This window comes from Giraffa tippelskirchi, chromosome 1, assembly GCF_054371585.1.
Source record: "Giraffa tippelskirchi isolate mGirTip1 chromosome 1, T2T-mGirTip1v1.2.pri, whole genome shotgun sequence".
NCBI lineage: Eukaryota > Metazoa > Chordata > Mammalia > Artiodactyla > Giraffidae > Giraffa > Giraffa tippelskirchi.
In genome coordinates this window covers 104,324,738-104,343,380 of record NC_137275.1, presented here as the reverse complement: position 1 = coordinate 104,343,380, position 18,643 = coordinate 104,324,738, and the positions used below count along the sequence as shown (strand labels likewise).

The 18,643-nt window shown below is 48.1% G+C and overlaps 2 protein-coding genes across 30 annotated transcripts in view; one reads left to right on the top strand and one right to left on the bottom strand.

Annotated features, from left to right (window-relative positions):
* LOC145504907 (kazrin-A-like) overlaps nt 1–18,438 on the bottom strand; it is a 25,479-nt gene extending 7,041 nt beyond the window's left edge. For 4 of the 5 annotated variants that reach the window (XM_081486305.1, XM_081486315.1, XM_081486294.1 and 1 more), the window contains exons 1-3: nt 18,107–18,438; nt 10,361–10,440; nt 2,335–2,455 (exon numbers count right to left, since the gene is read on the bottom strand). In XM_081486305.1, coding sequence (XP_081342431.1) covers nt 2,335–2,455; nt 10,361–10,440; nt 18,107–18,142 — 237 coding nt within the window. In that variant the 5' untranslated portion in view covers nt 18,143–18,438. Of the gene's footprint in view, nt 1–2,334; nt 2,456–5,287; nt 5,420–10,360; nt 10,441–18,106 lie in introns of all 5 variants that reach the window. The other variant, XM_081486326.1, reaches the window with a different exon arrangement.
* Nucleotides 17,808–18,643, top strand: part of LOC145505369 (uncharacterized) — a 138,375-nt gene continuing 137,539 nt past the window's right edge. For 21 of the 25 annotated variants that reach the window (XM_081487210.1, XM_081487357.1, XM_081487306.1 and 18 more), the window contains exon 1: nt 18,218–18,643. In XM_081487210.1, coding sequence (XP_081343336.1) covers nt 18,302–18,643 — 342 coding nt within the window. In that variant the 5' untranslated portion in view covers nt 18,218–18,301. The other 4 variants (XM_081487190.1, XM_081487170.1, XM_081487200.1 and 1 more) reach the window with 4 other exon arrangements.

Here is an 18,643-nt window from a genome sequence, read left to right as displayed (position 1 = left end):
TAAAGTACATACTTTAATCATTTTTAGTCATTAAAGCACATTCTTTAACCATCGTTTTTAATGATGATCCAACATCAGCAATTCCCTGGAGTCTGCAGAGCAAGTGGGACAGGAGGTGGACACCCAAGGTCAGAGCCCTGATTCCGGCGTGGGAACACGCCTCTCCACGCAGAAGCCGCACCCTTCCCAAAGGTCTGGTCTGCCCGTGAGGCACACGTGCTCCCCACCTCAGGGCCCCAGCGACACACGAACCTGCTGGAACCACAGGCTCCTCAGAGGCCTGACCCTGTTGCTCGATTACAAGTCAAACCGAAATGGCCACACGGGCAACTTCAACCCAGGAATAATGGCTGATGGCAACCACCAGCAAGGACACAAAGTCCACGCTGGAGATGGCTTCCCAAGACAAAAAGATCTCTGGGCCCCGCTCTCAGCCACGAGAACCCTCTCCTCCGAACGGTACTGCCAATGGCTTGTCCCCAAGAAGAGAGGGAAGATATAGCCAAGCCTCCACAGAAAAGACCTCTTACTTTCCTGTGATATAAGCATGTGACAGCTATAAAGCAAGCTGGTCTTAGCAAACCCACAGAGGCTCAGCGAGCTTGAAAATCAAAACAGGGTCACGTTCTGGGAGGTTCTGAATCATGCCTAGGATATTTTAAAATTCTAATTCTACTATTTCAGTTTGGACTATAGTCCCTCAAACAAGCACATCAAAACGGACAAGTATATAAGTAAAACACGGCTTGGCCAGTAAAACTAGAAGGCACATCCAAGTTTTGTTTCACTTTATAAATGTTTTATAAACTAATGTCAAATGTATTTCATTACAGGAGAAAAGTAAACTTCAAAGCCGAGAAATAGCACTGAATGGGCGCTCACAGCCACAGGCGATGCTAATGCGCCACCTGAGCCCTCCCTGCTCCCGCCTCCACCTCCACCCCGGGGTGGACACACAGCCGCCAGGTCCAGTACGTGACAGCCCAACCTCTGCTCCTCACTGGCACCCCAGCACCTCCTCCTGGCTCAGGGCCCCGCCTCTCTTCCCTGGACACTTAGCCTCCCTCATGGATTCTGGGCACAAAGTCTCTCTTCTGTCCAAGGCAGGCTACAAGGCACCACCAGGCTACTTCAACTACCAGGTTACAAATCCTCGAGAGCTCTTCCCTTTCTTCATTCTCTACCAAATAAAGTGCAAACCCCTTGAACTGATCCTCAACATCTCCCGCTCTCTGGTAGAGTCCCCCTCCTCTGTGAGTCTGCAAGCGTTAAGAAGGTCCTAAGGGACGTCCCTAGAGCACTCCTTGCTTCCACTGCAGTGGGGCCCGGGTTCAATCCCTGGTGGGGGAAACCCAGATCCCACATGCCACACAGTGAGCCAAAAAAAGAGAAGGTCCTAAATCTTCTCATTCACCTAACTGCCACCACCTCCGGGGAGCCTGCTCTGCCTCCCCACACAGAAATCACCTCCACCTCCAGACTGCAATGATGAGCTGCCAACATCTCCCAGAACTCAGAACTTACACCATGCGTTCAGGCATTTCTGAACAAACATGCTCCCCGTCTGAGACTGTACATTATCTGAAGGCAGGAGCACACTGTCAGCTGAAACCCCAGGATGGCTGGGGATACAAACAAGGAGAAGGGCAGAATGAGAAAAACAAAGGCAGTTTTCCAAGATAGTAACAATTATGAAAGAACTTCATCTTCAATGGCAGCAGAAAACAGGAAAAGGGAAAAGTGAATTAAAGCTACACTGATCTGGGTACAAACTCTGCACTGGGAAAGCCTGAGCAAAGACGACCTGTGTCCCCCGCGCTCCTCACCTCACCTCCCACCCAGGTGGCTCTGGCTTCACCAACCTTTTCTGGGAACTCCTATCTCCCCAGTCACGTCACACCAACTCCAGCCAGAACTCCAGCCAAGTTACCAGAGAAGGCACGTCCGTACCTGTGAATGGTCCTGCCTGACCCAGGACTCGGGAGACGAAGACATCAACGGCGGATTCCACCGCCCGTCCCCTTGCCTTCTCGGGGCGTCTTGGTTTCTCAACAGAGTGACACTCGGTCCAAGAGCCCCCAGAGGCCACTGCCAGCACCCATCCCTGACCTACGCCCCGCGCAGGCATGAGGGGAAACCCGTTCCCTCTGACTGGGCAGGTACAGCCAGTACCCTGGCAGACACTAGAGTCCCTCCAAACCACACACTATTTGATTAAAAAATGCAGACGACCTAAAGGACTTTGCTACTCAAAACAAAAGAACACCAAGTCACGGCTTCTTCCCTTAGCTACAGTGATCGCATCTCAGAGAACACCGTCCAGAGGGTTCTTACTTTAATGACTTTGTTGAGGCATTCGTCAGCCACCATCCTGACATCTGACTCCGCGTCATCACTGCACAGCAGAAAAAGTTCCATAGCGATGCCCAGAAGTTTCTGAAATTCTGGAGAATTTCTAAATGAAAAGAGAAGAAAGACTGTCACAGCCAAGAGAACACGCGACGATGAAACGCAGTTAGGTTTCTGGTATCCTGTGTGGGATTCTGGAAGAGAAAAAGGACGTTACATTTACGTTACAGGTAAAATTCATCTTAATAATATATTTCATTTAACCCAATGTATCCAAAATATTACTTCAACATGTAATCAACATGAAGAAATTACTGTGCTATGGAACAACCTGTTTTACAGCACATCTGAATTCAGACACAAAATTTTCATCAGAACTATTTTATTTGGGGGCTTCCGTGGTGGTCCAGTGGTGGGACACAGGCTCGCTCCCTGGTCTGCGAAGACTGGCAGGCTCCCACGTGCTGTGGGGACAGCTAAGCCCGGGCACAATACTGAGCCCGCACACCGCCATCAGAGCACCCCCCGCCTGCTGCAACTAGAGGAAGCCCGAGAAGGAGCGAAGACCCAGCACAGCCCAAAACAAGTAATTAGATAAACCTTTAAAAGGGGGGGGGGGGGGGAGACAGAAATACGTGTATAGAGATTCCATACAATTCACAGCTGAAAAAGCAGGCTGACTTGTAATTAGCAGATAACCTGGAACTCGGAAGCACAGCCTAGTGATTGCAGTCAGCAATACTGCATTTTAAACTTCAAAGTTGCTAAGAGACTAGCTCTTTAGTGCTCTCAACACACAAAAAGGAATGACAATGATACGACAGAGGTGCTGGCTAACACTAGGCTGCCGCAGTGCATTATACAAGGGAATCAAACCACCAGTGTTGTGGGCCCATTCTCTCTCAATTTTTAAAAAAGAAAAAAAGTAGGTTTACATACTACTTCTAACCATGCTTTTAAGAAGCTCTCCAATAACTAAATCAAATACTGTTTTTAAATTTTAAGTTAATAAAATAGATAGAGGACTTAGGGAGTCCCTGGTGCCTAGTGGTTAGCACTCTTGAGCTCTTGCTGCTGTGGCCCCAGGTTCGACCCCTGGCGGGGGAACACATTCTGCGAGCTGCACAGCACGCCCCCAAAACACAACAACAACGAGACACAGGGCTAGTCAGGCTATCTATTTCTGCTTGAGAGAGCTTTACAAGTTGGTCTTTCAAGAAACTTGTCCATCGCACTTGCCTGATGCTACAGCGGACAGGAATCCGTCTGCCAGTGCAGGGGACATGGGTTTGATCCCTGGTCCACAAAGACCTCACATGCCACGGAGCAACTAAACCCGTACCCCAGAGATGTTGAGCCTGTGCTCTAGAGCCTGACAGCCGAAACCACTGAAGCCCGTGGGCCTACAGCCTGTGCTCCACAGCAAGAGAAGCCACTGCAATGAGAGGCCTACCGATCGCAACGGAGAGCAGCCCCCGCTGGCCGCAACTACAGAAAAACCGTGAGCAGCAACGAAGACCCAGCACCGCGAAACAGAATAAACAGTGCTTTTCGAAAAAGAAACGTACCAATCATCTAAGTGGTTGAATTTACTGGCATCAAGTTCATATTTCCTTGTTATCCTTTTAATACCTGTACAACCTACACTGACACCATTTCCCTTTTCCAGACATTAGAAATTTGTGACTTCACTTTTTCCTGATCAGTCTTATTCCTCTTACTGACATTCTCAAAGAACACACTTTTCGTTTTATTGACTTTTCTATACACTTCTGTTTTGAATTTTACTGACTTTTGTTATTTTTAGTATGGCCATCCTTCTGCTAAATTTGGGTCTCATTTGCTTTTTAGTTTTCTAAGGTATACTGAGGTTACTGAAGGTCTGAGACCTTTCTTCTTTTATAAAATAGACGTTTAATGCTATAAATGCCCCTTTAAAATGCTATAGCAGCATATTACAAGTTTCTTAATCCTTCCTTTTTATTTTCACTCAATTCAAAATATTTTCAAATTTCCCTTTTGACTTCCTCTTTGACCCATGGGTCATGTGGAAATGTGCTATTTGCTTTCCACATAGTGGGGGCTTTTCAAGACTGCCTTTCAGCAGTTGAGTCCCAGACACCTACACTGAGGTCGGAGAGCATGCTTTGTGTGACGTTAAGTGATTTACGTCCACAGACCCGCTTACGGCCCCGCCAGTCTTCCTTGGCACGTGTCCTGTGGGCACTCAAAAGGAAGGGGTCTTCTGCTCTCCTGCGTGGAGCTTCTGCAAATGTTGATCAGGACACAGTGGGACAGTGTTTTCAGTTTTCTAGATCCAGATTTTAAGAATTTCTGAGAGGCCACTGACATCTGCCTGTAACTGTGGGTTTGTCTATTTCTCCTTGCAATTCCATCAGGTTTTGCTTCGTGTGTTTCTGAAGCTCCGGACTTTAGTACATACACATTTAGGGCTGTCACGCCCACTTGATGAACTGATGCCTTTACTGTTGTTATGAAATGATGATCCTATTCCAGGTCATGGCCTTGGATTAGAGACCCACTTCGATGATAACAGGGCTCCCCTGGTGGCTCAGCTGGTAAAGAATCCACCTGCAATGTGGGAGACCTAGGTTTGATCCCTGCGTTGGGAAGATCCCCTGGAGAAGGGAAAGGCTACCCACTCCAATATTCTGGCCTGGAGAATCCCATGGACTGTATAGTCCATGGGGCCACAAAGAGTCAGACACAACTGAGTGACTTTCACTTCCACTTGATGGTAATACCAGCTTCCATCTGTTCAGGGCCAACATGGTGAACCTCTTTCCATTGTCTTCCTGTTAACCTATATGAATCTTTATATTTAAAATGTATTTCTTCTAGGCAGCAGAGACTGGGTCTTGCTTCTCATTTGATCTGAAAAATCTTTTGTATTTCATGTCATTATTGATATACCTACGTTTATTTTTTATTTTTTGGCCTCAACGGGTCTCAGCTGCAACGCCCAGGCTCTTCACTGTGGCACTCAGGCTCAGCTGTCCTGCAACATGTGGGATCCCAGCTTCTTGACCAGGGATTGAACCCATGTCCCCTGCATTAGAAAGCGGATTCTTAATCACCAGACCACCAGAAAAGTCCCTAAAACTAGGTTTGAATCTGCCACTGTACTGCGACTTCCCTATTTGGTCCATATGTTCTTTATTGGCCCTCTTCCCTGCCTTCTTCTGGGTTAAATATTGTTTGGGTCAGCTTCAGTTATTTTTCTCACCGTTGCTCATGTTTTCCTGCTTCTTGGCATCCCTGACCATTTCTGATCAGATGCCAGACCTTATACCTTCTATCTTGTTGGGCGCTATACACTTCTGAATTCCGACGTTCTTGAAGCTTGCCCTGGAATGCAACTGTGTTATTCTGAAGGACTAGGGCCGCCCTGGGCTCCACCTGCAGGCAGGATCAGAACAGCATCTCATCTAGGGCTGAAGTGAGTCACCCCTGCTGTGAAGGCAAACCCTTCTGAGCAGCTGACCCAAGGCGCCAGAAGGATGAGGTTCCCCCTCTGGCTGGTGAGAGCAGGAGCTCTTCCCGCACTTGGGAGTTTCAGCACCTGCTCCCTCCAGCCCCTTCAGGTGACTCTACCCGCAGCTCCAGGCCACTGTCTGCAGCAAGACTCAGCTGAGACCTGAGAGCCCTCGCGGGTCTCCAGGTCTCTCTGTGCAGCTTGTCCCTCTCTGATCTTCCCCCCATGGACCCAGCCACCCTGCCTCCTGAGGCCATCAACTCTGTCTCAGCAACCATGGGCTCTCCCGGGTTTCCCCTCCTCCCGTCCTCACTGGGAAACCCCCTCCAGGCAGTCATCTGGGGAAATCCTGAGGCTCATAGCATTAGCTTTCCATTTTTCCAGAGATGCCTAATACCTGAGGCCTTGAAAACCACAGTGAATGCATTGTATCCATTATCAACTGCTTTGGGCAGGAAGGCAAACCCTGTCCTTGTCACTCATCTTGTTGTTCAGTCGCTCAGTCATGTCTGACTCTGTGACCCCATGGACTGCAGCACGCCAGGCTCCCCTGTCCTCCACTGTCTCCCAGAGTTTGCTCAAACTCATGTCCGTTGAGTCGGTGATGCTATCTAACCATCTGAGTCAGAAGCAAAAATCCTTCATAATTTTCTAATTTAATCTTTATCATATTATTATTATATCACCTAGTCACAGATGTAGAAATCATCTTTAATAAAGTTAACTAATATTCCTTTCCATAAATGTATCAAGTTCAATTCCCCTGTAGGTAAGTCATCAAGATTATTTTTCATTCTTTAACGGGATGACTAGCATTGCACCAGGATCATCGGACACTTTCCTAAGGATAAACTCCTGAAGCGACATGGCCAAATCAAACAGGCCAAACTGCCTTTCATTTTTTTAAATATTTATTTATTTGGCTGCGCCGGGTCTTAGTTGCCGCACACGGGATCTAGTTCCCTGACCAGGAATCGAACCTGGGCCCCCTGCATCGGCAGCACAAAGTCTTAGCCCCTGGACCGTGAAATTCCCCAAGTTGCCTTTTAAAAAAGTTGCATCATCTCTGACAAAATCCTGAGGATTGTTTAATGTCTGTAAAGTTGACAGGTAAAAAAGAAACGTTCTGATTTTTGTTTTCGTCTCATTCCAGTGATTACTAGTAAATCTGAACATTTCTCCACAGGAAGCATGAAATAAGTGTTAGCTATTACGTCTACTGGCTCAGTTACATTTCTTCTTTTCCAAACTGCCCATTCATAGTTTTGCCTGTTTTCCTATTAGAAAGACAGCCTTTTTCTTAATGGTTTACAATTTCTCTCTAAAGAAGCTAGTAAACCTTTGATACATATACCAGCAATACTTTCCCCAAGTTGCATTTAAGTTTCAGTTTAAAGTAGATTTTGACATACTGAACTATATTCTAGATAAAACACTTTTTTCCTTTATATTGTAAGCATTCCACAGACTAAGATTAAATGTCCTTTTTGTAGTAATGATTTCACTCTCTTACATTTAGGTAATTAATTTGGCATTTACGTTTGCCTGCAATATGAAGAATATTCCCCTAAATACTCAACTGGTTCAATAATCCATCATTTCCACACTAATACAAGATGTTACCTTTATCGGAAATTCGTATCTGCACATACGCACATACACTTTCCCACTTCCTATTCTGTACCTTCTTTAATGTCTAAGAGCTATTTTAATGTCATGAACACCAGGTCTCACCAATTACTGATGGTTTCAGATTTTGTTTGTTAAAACTGATGTATTTATTCTTGCAGATGAACAAGTTCAAAAATATCTCTACTAGAATTCTGATCAAGCTCATTTTAAATTTATGGATTAATTTAGAGAAAGTTTAACTTTATGATAAGGAACTGTTCCCACGCTGAAAAAGCAGTAGTCATCTGTCCCTTTCAGGGAAGTCCATACAGTCCTTCCATAGTTTCTGCATATCTCTTGTCAATTTCTTCAAATATTATATGTTGGTGCTACTATGAATTGGATCTTGAAGCATTATATTTTCTAACAGATTTAAGCTAATATATGGGAATGGGAAATCTATAGATTCCTGTACACTTATTTTTACCCAACCACCTCATCAAGGCCACTTGCTTAGACGAGGGTGTCGAGGTCCTCCCAAAAGGAAACAAGTTAAAAATGAATCCTCACCCTCCACTGGACAGAAAACATCCGAGTGCTGGGGAAAGAGGGCAGTGAGGTTATCTTCGTTTCTGTATTTCTAACAAATTTTCCGGGTGATTCTGATGTTCGTGCGTATGTAGGAAGCAGGACAGACCACCAAATTGAGAGCTGAAGTAGGCTGAGTCACAACACACCTCAAGGACTCGAGAAGCTGCCTGAAATAAGCCCCGAGAGATAACATCAGTACCTGACAGAAGCTGAAGAACGTACCAGAGATCAGGTACATTAGAGGAGAGACCACAGGAAACGCCAGCCACGAAGACTTCCTAAATCATTACCTGTGTATAAAAGATCCACTGCAGCTCTACAACCCGACATTTCTGAAAAGTATGGAGAACATCTTAAAACAAACACGTTCTTTGATCTGATGCGACCAAAGACAACCTCTCTGCCTCCAAAAAATATCCCATTCATCTGATCCTACGTAGCACAAGCACCGCAAAGACCATTAGCGTTACTCCATAAAAACAGAACAGACACAGGAATGGAGAAACTATTAACAGCGATTACCCCGATTTACGATGGCAAAGTGAACCACAAACCAGTCTTAACATATCTCAACGTACTTCCCAGGTGGCGCTAGTGGTCAAGAATCTGCCTGAATGCAGAAGACACAAGAGATGCAGGTTCAATTCCTGGGTGGGGAAGATCCACTGGAGGAGGGAAATGGCATCTACTCCAGTATTCCTGCCTGAAAAATTACATGGATAAGAGGAGCCCGGTGGGCCGCAGTCCATGGGGCTGCAAAGAGTCAAACATGACTGAGCAATTGAACACACACTCACTCACACACACACACGCCCCCACACACAGGTGTGAATCTAAGCCAACAGTCCATCAACTCCACTGGGAATTATTAAGAAACAAAGTAAGCGTAAGGCATGAAGCACTCAGAATGGAAAAGGTCTATTTTCTGGGTCCATAAGCTTTCGATGTGAGGTGTTCCTTCCTGAGACCTGGATGCTGGAAGGCTGATGAGCACAGCTGTGCGAAGGAAGCAGCAGGCCCCGGGGGTCTGCCAGGCATCTAACGTCCATTCACACAAGAGTCATGGCGGCTTGCAGGACAACGTGCGCCACCACAGGATGGATTTCTGCCTCTCAGGAGCTCATGAGCACTTTCACGCAGCTCTCAACAGCGTCCCACGGGTGTCGCTCCTCCCACAAGAGCTCTGTACACTGAGTTTACACATCAAAGACGAGGCCACAGGGACTCCAAGAAGCTGGCCTCGTCCGAAGCTGCATGGCTTATTCGGAGCGGAGACAGAATTCAAACCTTCTCCCCTACTTTTACTTAGTACTGTTGTCTACAAGAGCATGCTAACTTAGAATTTTTGTATTCTTATTTTCAGCACATATTCTCACTTGTCACTTCATTTCTTCCCACAATATTTCTACAAATTAGATGAAAACAGTAATCATACACTGTCTTTCAAAATGGCATTGAGTTCAACTAAAATGAAATAGCCTACATGAAATCACTTTGAAAGCATAAAATACAAGTGGCAAGTATAAAATACAAGTGGCAATGTGCCACTAAAAATAAATGAATCACCAAATTTCTGTCAGTACGAAAACCAAGGTGATTATTCTTAGAGGTTTTTCTAATAGATTACAAAGAGCCCTTCCCAACAGGAGAAGAACATGAATGATTTACTCCAAGAGAAAGTACTTACTCCAAGAGAAGTATTTCACACGTCCCATCCGAGTAACGGAGTTCAGAAACCATAAGCACATCTGTTTCCTACTCACTCATTTAGAGACAGGCTTAAAATAACTACCACCCACAGATACAAGGAACAGTACTCAGAAAGAGAGACAGACAGTAAAAAGCGAGGAGAAGGAGGAGAATCAGCAAAAAAGCGATACAAGAAGGTGCTGCCTGCTCACCCCACAGGAAAGCCTGAGCCAGGGAGGTGGGCCTCCGGTTAACGCCCATGATCCCACCATCCCAAAGCTGTGATGAGCAGGGAGCACCCCCACAGGGCGGACAGGGCAGAGCGCAGAAGAAAAGCAACCACGAGATCCCAGTAATCGGGCAGGCTCTTGTTCCCACACCGCAATAAGTAAAATACAAACATGCTGTTCAGTTATCCAAATGGTTACAACGACACGGTGTAAGATTACAAGAAGGAAGCATTACTCATTACGGTGTCTGGAAATCCTCCATATCCACCGCCAGAAGGGGGAGGGGTCCCGTCAAGGTTTCAAAACAACTGGGGCGACGAACAACATTCTAGCCCATTAAGGATGAAAACACAGAAGTGTTCTATTTTCACTAGAAAGTTCAAAGTGCAGTTACCTGAGAGACCGTGCCACTATGTTTTCACGTATTGTCAGACAATGATTCACACGGTCTTGGTGGCTGAGAGTTCTTTCTTTCTAAAAGGGGGAAAAAAAGAGTAAAGGAAGTTAGTGTTGTCCACTCCATCTATTTCTACGTGGCATTCATTCATTCATTCAACACAGCTTCTTTGACTCCAAGGAGTAAAACCGTGCGGGGGCAGGGTGCTCTGAGGTCAGAGAGGTGGGGTGGGCCGAACCCCGGGTTCCCTCCAGGACTGGGCTCCACAGAAAACTCAGGGGGCGTCACTAACACGCCTGCCTTCTCTGCTGCAGAGAGAAGAAACTGCAGCGCCAACAGGGCTGGCCCAGGATCACGTGGACAGAGGGAGCTTCAATTCAGCGCAATAGTATAACACCTACTCTACACAGCAGCCCCCTCGCAAAACCACACGGACGGACGAGTCAGCCCCACACAGGCCTCACACGATGAAGTATGAGAGAATGTATTAACACAATGGCTAAGTGCTCCTATATCTCTGAATGGCTACAAACAAGTACCCTGCCCAGAGCCTTTCTCAAAAGCCTCCTAGTGAGACTGTTCAGTCAAAATTTTAAAAAGGAGACAGACTGGCCAAGAAGATGAGATAAAAGGTGCCTGCTTCTCACCCAAACCTATGACTTCAGAGGTCTCTTAAGCAGGCACCGGAGAAATACAGAAGACAGGGATGATCCAAAGAGGAAGCGAAAAAGAAATCAGGCTTGATGATTACATCCAAAAAAGGATCCGAGTGTCTGACAGCTACCAGGACATGGTACTAACTAGCAACAGTGAGACCAGAAGACTCCTACGTTTTTGAGGGAATTCTATAAAGAGTACCAAAGAGATTAAAATACTAATTGACCAACACCTCCGTTTAATCCCTAATGCAACTGCAGGCCGGAGAAGGCAACGGCACCCCACTCCAGTACTCTTGCTTGGAAAATCCCATGGACGGAGGAGCCTGGTAGGCTCCAGTCCACGGGGTCGCTAAGAGTCAGACACGACTGAGCGACTTCACGTTCACGCACTAGAGAAGGAAATGGCAACCCACTCCAGTATTCTTGCCTGGAGAATCCCAGGGACGGCGGAGCCTGGTGGGCTGCCGTCTATGGGGTCGCACAGAGTCAGACACGACTGAAGCGACTTAGCAGCAGTAGCAGCAGCAGCAACTGCAGGCTCCAAAAAACTACACGTGAAGGAACAGACTCTTCCAATTGTGCAAACCAAGAAAGACACACCCTCAAAAGGCAGTTCAGACGTGGCCAGGGAAGAACATGGACAAGGAAGAGTCTCCCGAGCGGAAAGTCAGGGCCCAGGAGAAGGAAAGACAGGCCTGGATGAGAGGCCAAGTCCATGGTGTGCAGAGAGGGGCTCCCAGTCAGCAGCCAGTAAGTCTCTCACCACATGGACAGGTGACCATGTCCCCCACTGGTCTCCTTCCTAAAAGAGACTCGCTGATGAGCTGTGCTGTGGGCTGCTAGGCACCCACCAAAACACCGTGCTTCCCTTCTCAGACACGAGCTTCCTGCTGACAAGTCCCACAGCCCGGCTTCCCTGCAGCCAGGCACACACAAGTGACTGTTCACACAGATGAAACGGGAACACAGCAGCGAGTGGAGCTTCTGCCTGTGGCTTGCCCAGGGCACCACCCCCTCCTTTTAGCTTCCCCCAACTGGAACAGACACTTCTAACACCCAGTTTCTGAACGTACAGACAAAGACAACAAAAAGGCTGCAGGGTGACAGGATGGAAGGAGCCTGGGTCCTGAGTGGCAGGAGGAGGCAGAGGCCTTTCACCTCCCGCCCACCTGAGTCACTCACTTCAAAAGTGCTGGGATGGAAACAATCCAAATGTCTCAGTGGATGGATAAACAGCTGCCACGGAGTAACGGAATACTGCTTGGCAGTGAAAGAAGCAAACGACTGACACACACAAGGATGAATCTCAATGCATCTGCTTCAAGGTACACAGGGATGATTCAATTTATGCCACAGTCTTTACCTTTAAGGGAATGTAAAGTGGTCTGAAATTTACAGGGTCCTGGCAGGGGAGGAGTACACTAAAAAAGGTACCGATGAGTGAACTGGATTCCAAACTGGGAAAGGAGTACGTCAAGACTATATATTGTCACCCTGGTTATTTAACGTCTATGCAGAGTACATCATCCAAAATGCCAGGCTGGATGAAGCACAAACTGGAATCAAGATTGCCAGGAAAAATATAAATAACCTCAGATATGTAGGTGACACCAACCTAATGGCAGAAAGTGAAGAGGAACTAAAGAGCCTCGTGATGAAGGTTAAAGAGGAGAGTGAAAAGCTGGCTTAAAACTCAACATTCAAAAAACTAAGATCACGGCATCCGGTCCCATCACTTCATGGCAAATAGATGGGGAACCAGTGGAAACAGTGACAGACTTTATCTTCTTGGGCTCCAAAATCACTGCAGATGGTGACTGCAGCCATGAAATTAAAAGACGCTTGCTCCTTGGAAGAAAAGCTATGAAAAACCTAGACAGCGTATTAAAAAGCAGAGACATTACTTTCCTGACAAAGGTCCATCTAGTCAAGGCTATGGTTTTTCCAGTAGGCAGGTATGGATGTGAGAGTTGGACTGTGAAGAAGGATGAGCGCCAAAGAACTGATGCTTCTCAACTGTGGTGCTGGAAAAGACTCTTGAGAGTCCCTTGGACCGCAAGGAGATCCAACCAGTCAATCCTAAAGGAAATCAACTCTGAATATTCATTGGAAGGACCGACGCTAAAGCTGCCTTTTCATACTGTTCATGGGTTCTCAAGGCAAGAACACTGAAGTGGTTTGCCCTTCCCTTCTCCAGAGGACCACGTTTTGTCAGAGCTCTCCACCATGACCCGTCTGTCCTGGGTGGCCCTACACAGCATGACGCATAGCTCACTGAGTTAGACACGGCTCTGGTCCATGGGATCAGACTGGTTAGTCTTCTGTGACTGTGGTTTTCATTCTGTCTGCCCTCTGATGGAGAAGGATAAGAGGCTTATGGAAGCTTCCTGAAGGGAGAGACTCAGGAAAGACTGGGGAAGACTGACGGCAGGAGGAGAAGGGGACAACAGAGGCTGAGATGTTTGGATGGCATCACATACTCAATGGACATGAGTCCGAGCAAACTGTGAGTTGGTGATGGACAGGGAGGCCTGGCATGCTGCAGTCCATGGGGTTGCAAAGGGTGGGATACAACTGAGCAACTGAACTGAACTGATGCTGAAGCTCCAATACTTTGGCCACATGATGTGAAGAGTCGACTCTTAAGAAAAGACCCTGATGCTGAGAAAGATTGAAGGCAGGAGGAGAAGGGGGTGACAGAGGATGAGATGGTTGGATTGCACCACTGACTCAATGGACATGAGTTTGAGCAAACAAACTCTGGGAGATTGTGAAGGACAGGGAAGCCCGGGGTGCTGCAGTCCATGGGGTTGCAATGAGTCAGACATGACTGAGGGAGTGAACAACAGCAACTATATAGATATGTGTGTGTGTGTGTGTGTATGTATGTGTACATCAGACCTCAGTTTGAAAAAGAAAGTACTATGAGAGTTTAAATGCTCTCTTCTTTGAGCCACCACATTAAAGTCTCGATTACAGCAGCTCACCTAGTTGAAGACCTTAAGTCATCAAGAAAATTAAAGAACACTGACCTCTCCCAATAAGTTAGGAGGCAAACGAACTCTCTTCTGTATGGCTCCCTTCCAAAGTGAAAACCCACAAAGGCCTTAAATGAGCTGCATTCACACACCCGGTCTCCCAGCTCGACTGGCAATGACCCCTCTGTGGGCAGCCTCTTACCCTAGGGTCTAAAACAACTCCTGGGGGGATGGCCATCAGAAAAAGCTGACAAACACTAAATTGAGTGCACCTCACTATCTAAGATGGTCACAACAGAAAAGTGACAAATATAAATATGTGACAAATATAAATATAAATACAAATATAAGCTTTAAAAAGAACTGTGTCTCTCTCCTCGTATGTGGACTAGGCCACAAGAATACAGGTAACAAAAAATGATACCACTTTCTGAACCTGCTGCCTGATTTCCTTAAGACTCACATGTGCTGCACCCGCGGCCCCATGCTAGAATTTGAGCAAAATTTATGAGACAAGCAAAAAATCAAAGACCGAATACCAATTTCACCCATCAAAATAAAAGTACACTCCTGTGTTGTCTGCTTGGGTCTAGCTCCTCCTCTGAGCTCCCTGTGGGGATAGAGAGAAAGATGTGTGAGAAAGATGTGTGTGTGTGTGTGTGTGTGTGTGTGTGTGGTGTCCGACTCTTTACCACCCCATGGACTGTAGCTCACCAGGTTCCTTTGCCCACGGGGTTTTCCAGACAAGAATACTGGAGCGGACAGCCATCCCGTCTCCAGGGGAACTTCCTGACCCAGGGATCAAACCTGTATCTCCCTCTCTTGCATTGCAGGCAGATTCTTCACTGCTGAGCCATCGGGGAAGCCTGCCCTATTCCCTCAGGGCTCCTGCCCCAGGCCCTGCCATGAGCCAGCACCACACTCTGGAAGGAACGCTTCCCACGGTTACCTCTCCAGGGATGACAGACTCACTGAGAACAAGCGCGTGCCTCTCACGGGCACTCAGCCCAGCACCTACACTGGACAGGTGTTTCACAGACAACAAAGGAGTGGGCAAGTGCTTGCCGTACAAGAGTAGGTTGAAAGTGAAAGAAAATGAAAGTCACTCAGTCGTGTCTGACTCTTTGCAACCCCATGGACTTAGTCCATGGAATTCTCCAGGCCAGAATACTGGAGTGGGTACCCTTTCCCTTCTCCAGGGGATCTGCCCAACCCAGGGATCAAACCCAGGTCTCCCGCACTGCAGGCAGAGTCTACTGGCTGAGCCACAAGGGAAGACCAAAGGAGTAGGTTAAATACACAGTAAAACTGACTCAAAAGTCTTGAGTCAATCTTACCAACAGGTTTCGGAAGATAAATGATAATTATGTTAACCTTGAGTTTCTAAAACCAAGAGATGGAAAGAGAAGTAGAAACAGCAGAGCTTAAAAAAAGAGAGACCCTGAAGAGCAGTCCCACGCGACTGAGCTCAAGCAGCTTGTGGAGTCCCAGCTGCAGCCCTCAGGTGTGACCAAGACGTCAGTGACGGCCCGTCTGTGACCCTGACTGTCACAGCTTTACTGCCAGAAAGGGTGAGTACACGTCCCATCACGGTCAGCTACGAAGAAAGCGCATGTTTCAGATCCCTCTTCTAACTCATCCAAAGTCACTTCCCAGCAATCCACACCGATTTGAGGGGGAAAACATCTGCCCTGATTAAATTTTAGTCTTTTCTGCACTCAATAGGTAGCTCTAAAATCATAAAATTCTTCAGGTAGATGGATGGTCTTCAGTGGTGACTGATCTTATATTAAAATTCAAACAATAATGACTAGGTGGCGCTAGTGGTAAAGAATCCGCCTGTTAACGCAGGAGAAGCAACAGCTGTGGTTTCATCTCTGGGGAGAGAAGATCCCCTGGAGAAGGAAATGGCAACCACTCCAGGATTCTTGCCTGGATAACTCCATGGACAGAGGAGCCTGGCAGGCTACACAGTCCATGGGGTCACGAAGAGTTGGACACGACTGAGTACGCATGCACGCACCTATTTTGAGTGAGGAGCATAAAAACAAACTACCTGATTGCTACCTAAATAATTATGACAAAATCTCCGCTTTTATCACACTGAAGAATCAGTTCAGTTCAGCTCAGTCGCTCAGTCGTGTCCGACTCTTTGCGACCCCATGAATCTCAGCACGCAAGGCCTCCCCGTCCATCACCAACTCCCAGAGTCTACCCAAACCCATGTCCATCGAGTGGGTGATGCCATCCAGCCATCGCATCCTCTGTCGTCCCCTTCTCCTCCTGCCCCTAATCCTTCCCAGCATCAGGGTCTTTTCCAATGAGTCAACTCTTCGCATGAGGTGGCCAAAGTATTGGAGTTTCAGCTTCAACATCAGTCCTTCCAATGAACACCCAGGACTGACCTCTTTAAGGTTGGACTGGTTGAATCTTCTTGCAGTCCAAGGGACTCTCAAGAGTCTTCTCCAACACCACAGTTCAAAAGCATCAATTCTTCGGCACTCAGCTTTCTTCACCATACAACTCTCACATCCGTACATGACCAGTGGAAAAACCACAGCCTTGACTAGATGAACCTTTGTTGACAAAGTAATGCCTCTGCTTTTAAATATGCTATCTAGGTTGGTCATAACCTTCCTTCCAAGGAGTAAGCGTCTTTTAACTTCACGGCTGCAATCACCATCTGCAGTGATTTTGGAGCCCCCAAAAATAGTCTGACACTGTTTCCCCATCTATTTCCCATGAAGTGATAGGAGTAGATGCCATGATCTTAGTTTTCTCAATGTTGAGCTTTAAGCCAACTTTTTCACTCTCCTCTTTCACTTTCATCAAGAGGCTCTTTAGTTCTTCTTCACTTTCTGCCATAAGGGTGGTGTCATCTGCATATCTGAAGTTATTGATATTTCTCCCAGCAATCTTGATTTCAGCTTGTGCTTCTTCCAGCCCAGCGTTTCTCATGATGCACTCTGCATATAAGTTAAAGAAGCAGAGTGACAATATACAGCCTTGACGTACTCCCTTCCCAATTTTAAGCCAGTCCGTTGTTACATGTCCAGTTCTAACTGTTGCTTCTTGACCTGCACACAGATTTCTCAGGAGGCAGGTAAGGTGGTCTGGTATTCCTATCTCTTCAAGGATTTTCCACAGTTTGTTGTGATCCACACAATCAAAGGCTTTAGTGTAGCCAACGAAGCAGATTTGTTTTTGGAATTCCCTTGCTTTTTCTATGATCCAATGAATGTTGACAATTTGATCTCTGCTTCCTCTGCCTTTTCTAAATCCATCTTGTACACCTGGAAGTTCTCAGTTATGTACTGCTGAAGCCCAGCTTGAAGGATTTTGAGCATTACTTTGCTATCATGTGAAATGTGTCTGCCAGAGGAGACTGTCCGCAGACACCCATCCAGGTTCTGGCCAGCGTGACTGCGATGCCCGTGAAATGGACATCACTCGCCCCGACGATTAACCTCTCCCTCAGCAAGATGTGATTTATTTCCAACTGCAGACAAGTAATAAACTTCAGTCCACTCTTCCCACTATGGAAGGCCGTTTTATTGTTTCTTGTGTGTTAATAACAACCATCTAGGCTAAGTTCACACTTACGGGGCGACCACCGCTCATTTAAGGGGCCTGCAGACCGCCTTGAACTGAGACAAGCCGGTCTCTTTCCAACACTTCAGTCTTCTGCTGCGACCCCCGAACTAAACGAAAAGCCCTGAGGCTACGGGAAGACAGGCCCGACTGACTCCCAGCCTGTTTAAAGGGGGCCCCGCCAGAGGCTCCCCATTGGAACGCGCGCGCTCCCCCGCCCTCCAGCCCGACGTCCCCGGGCATGAGGTCACCACTGTCCCTGCATCACTCGGGCTCCCAATTCCCGGCTCCTCGGGGAGCGGCCAGCGCCCGCGCGGCCCTGCTCCCCTCAGAACAGAAGAGTGGGGGCTGGACGCGGCCTCCGCTCGGCCGAGTCCTGCTCACAACGCAACCCCGGTTCCTCCCCAAACTGGGCAGCCGGGAGGGCAGAGGGCCGGGGCCGCCTCCGTGCCTCCGCGGGAGGCTGGCGAAAGCCGGGGAGGGCTGGGGCCGAGCTGCGGCGGGTCAGTACTCACGGTCGGTGCAGCGGCTCCTCGACCACGGCCGGGCATAGCGGCGGCGGCGGCGGCGGCGGCTGAGGCGGCGGCTGCGCCTGCGGCGGCGGCTGAGGGGGCTGAGGCGGCTGAAGCGGCGGCGGCGGCGGCGGCTGCTGCTGCTGCTGGAAGGACTTAAGGGACTCGAAGGCCTTCATCAGCTTTTCCAGGGTCGCCATGGCGGCCTGCGGCCCCGCGGGGACACCGCCCGGAGCCCTCGAGCTGGCTTGCGGCTCTGCTCAGCAGCGCGGCAATGAATCAGGCTCGGGGCCGACGGCAGGAACGGAACACAGGCGCCCGGCCATCTTGGGTCCGTCCCGGCAGCCACCTCGGCCATACGCCCCGCGACGCTCCGCCGTTGGGCGGGGCGGGGCCAGGCCGGCGGGATTGACAGCCGGAGGCGGCGGCCTCAGCAAAAGGCCAGACGCGGCGCCCGGCCGGCTCTACGCGTCCGCCGTCTCGCCTCCTGGAGCCGCCGAGGCCACAGACATCAGCGCGCTCCTCCCAGGAAAAAACGAG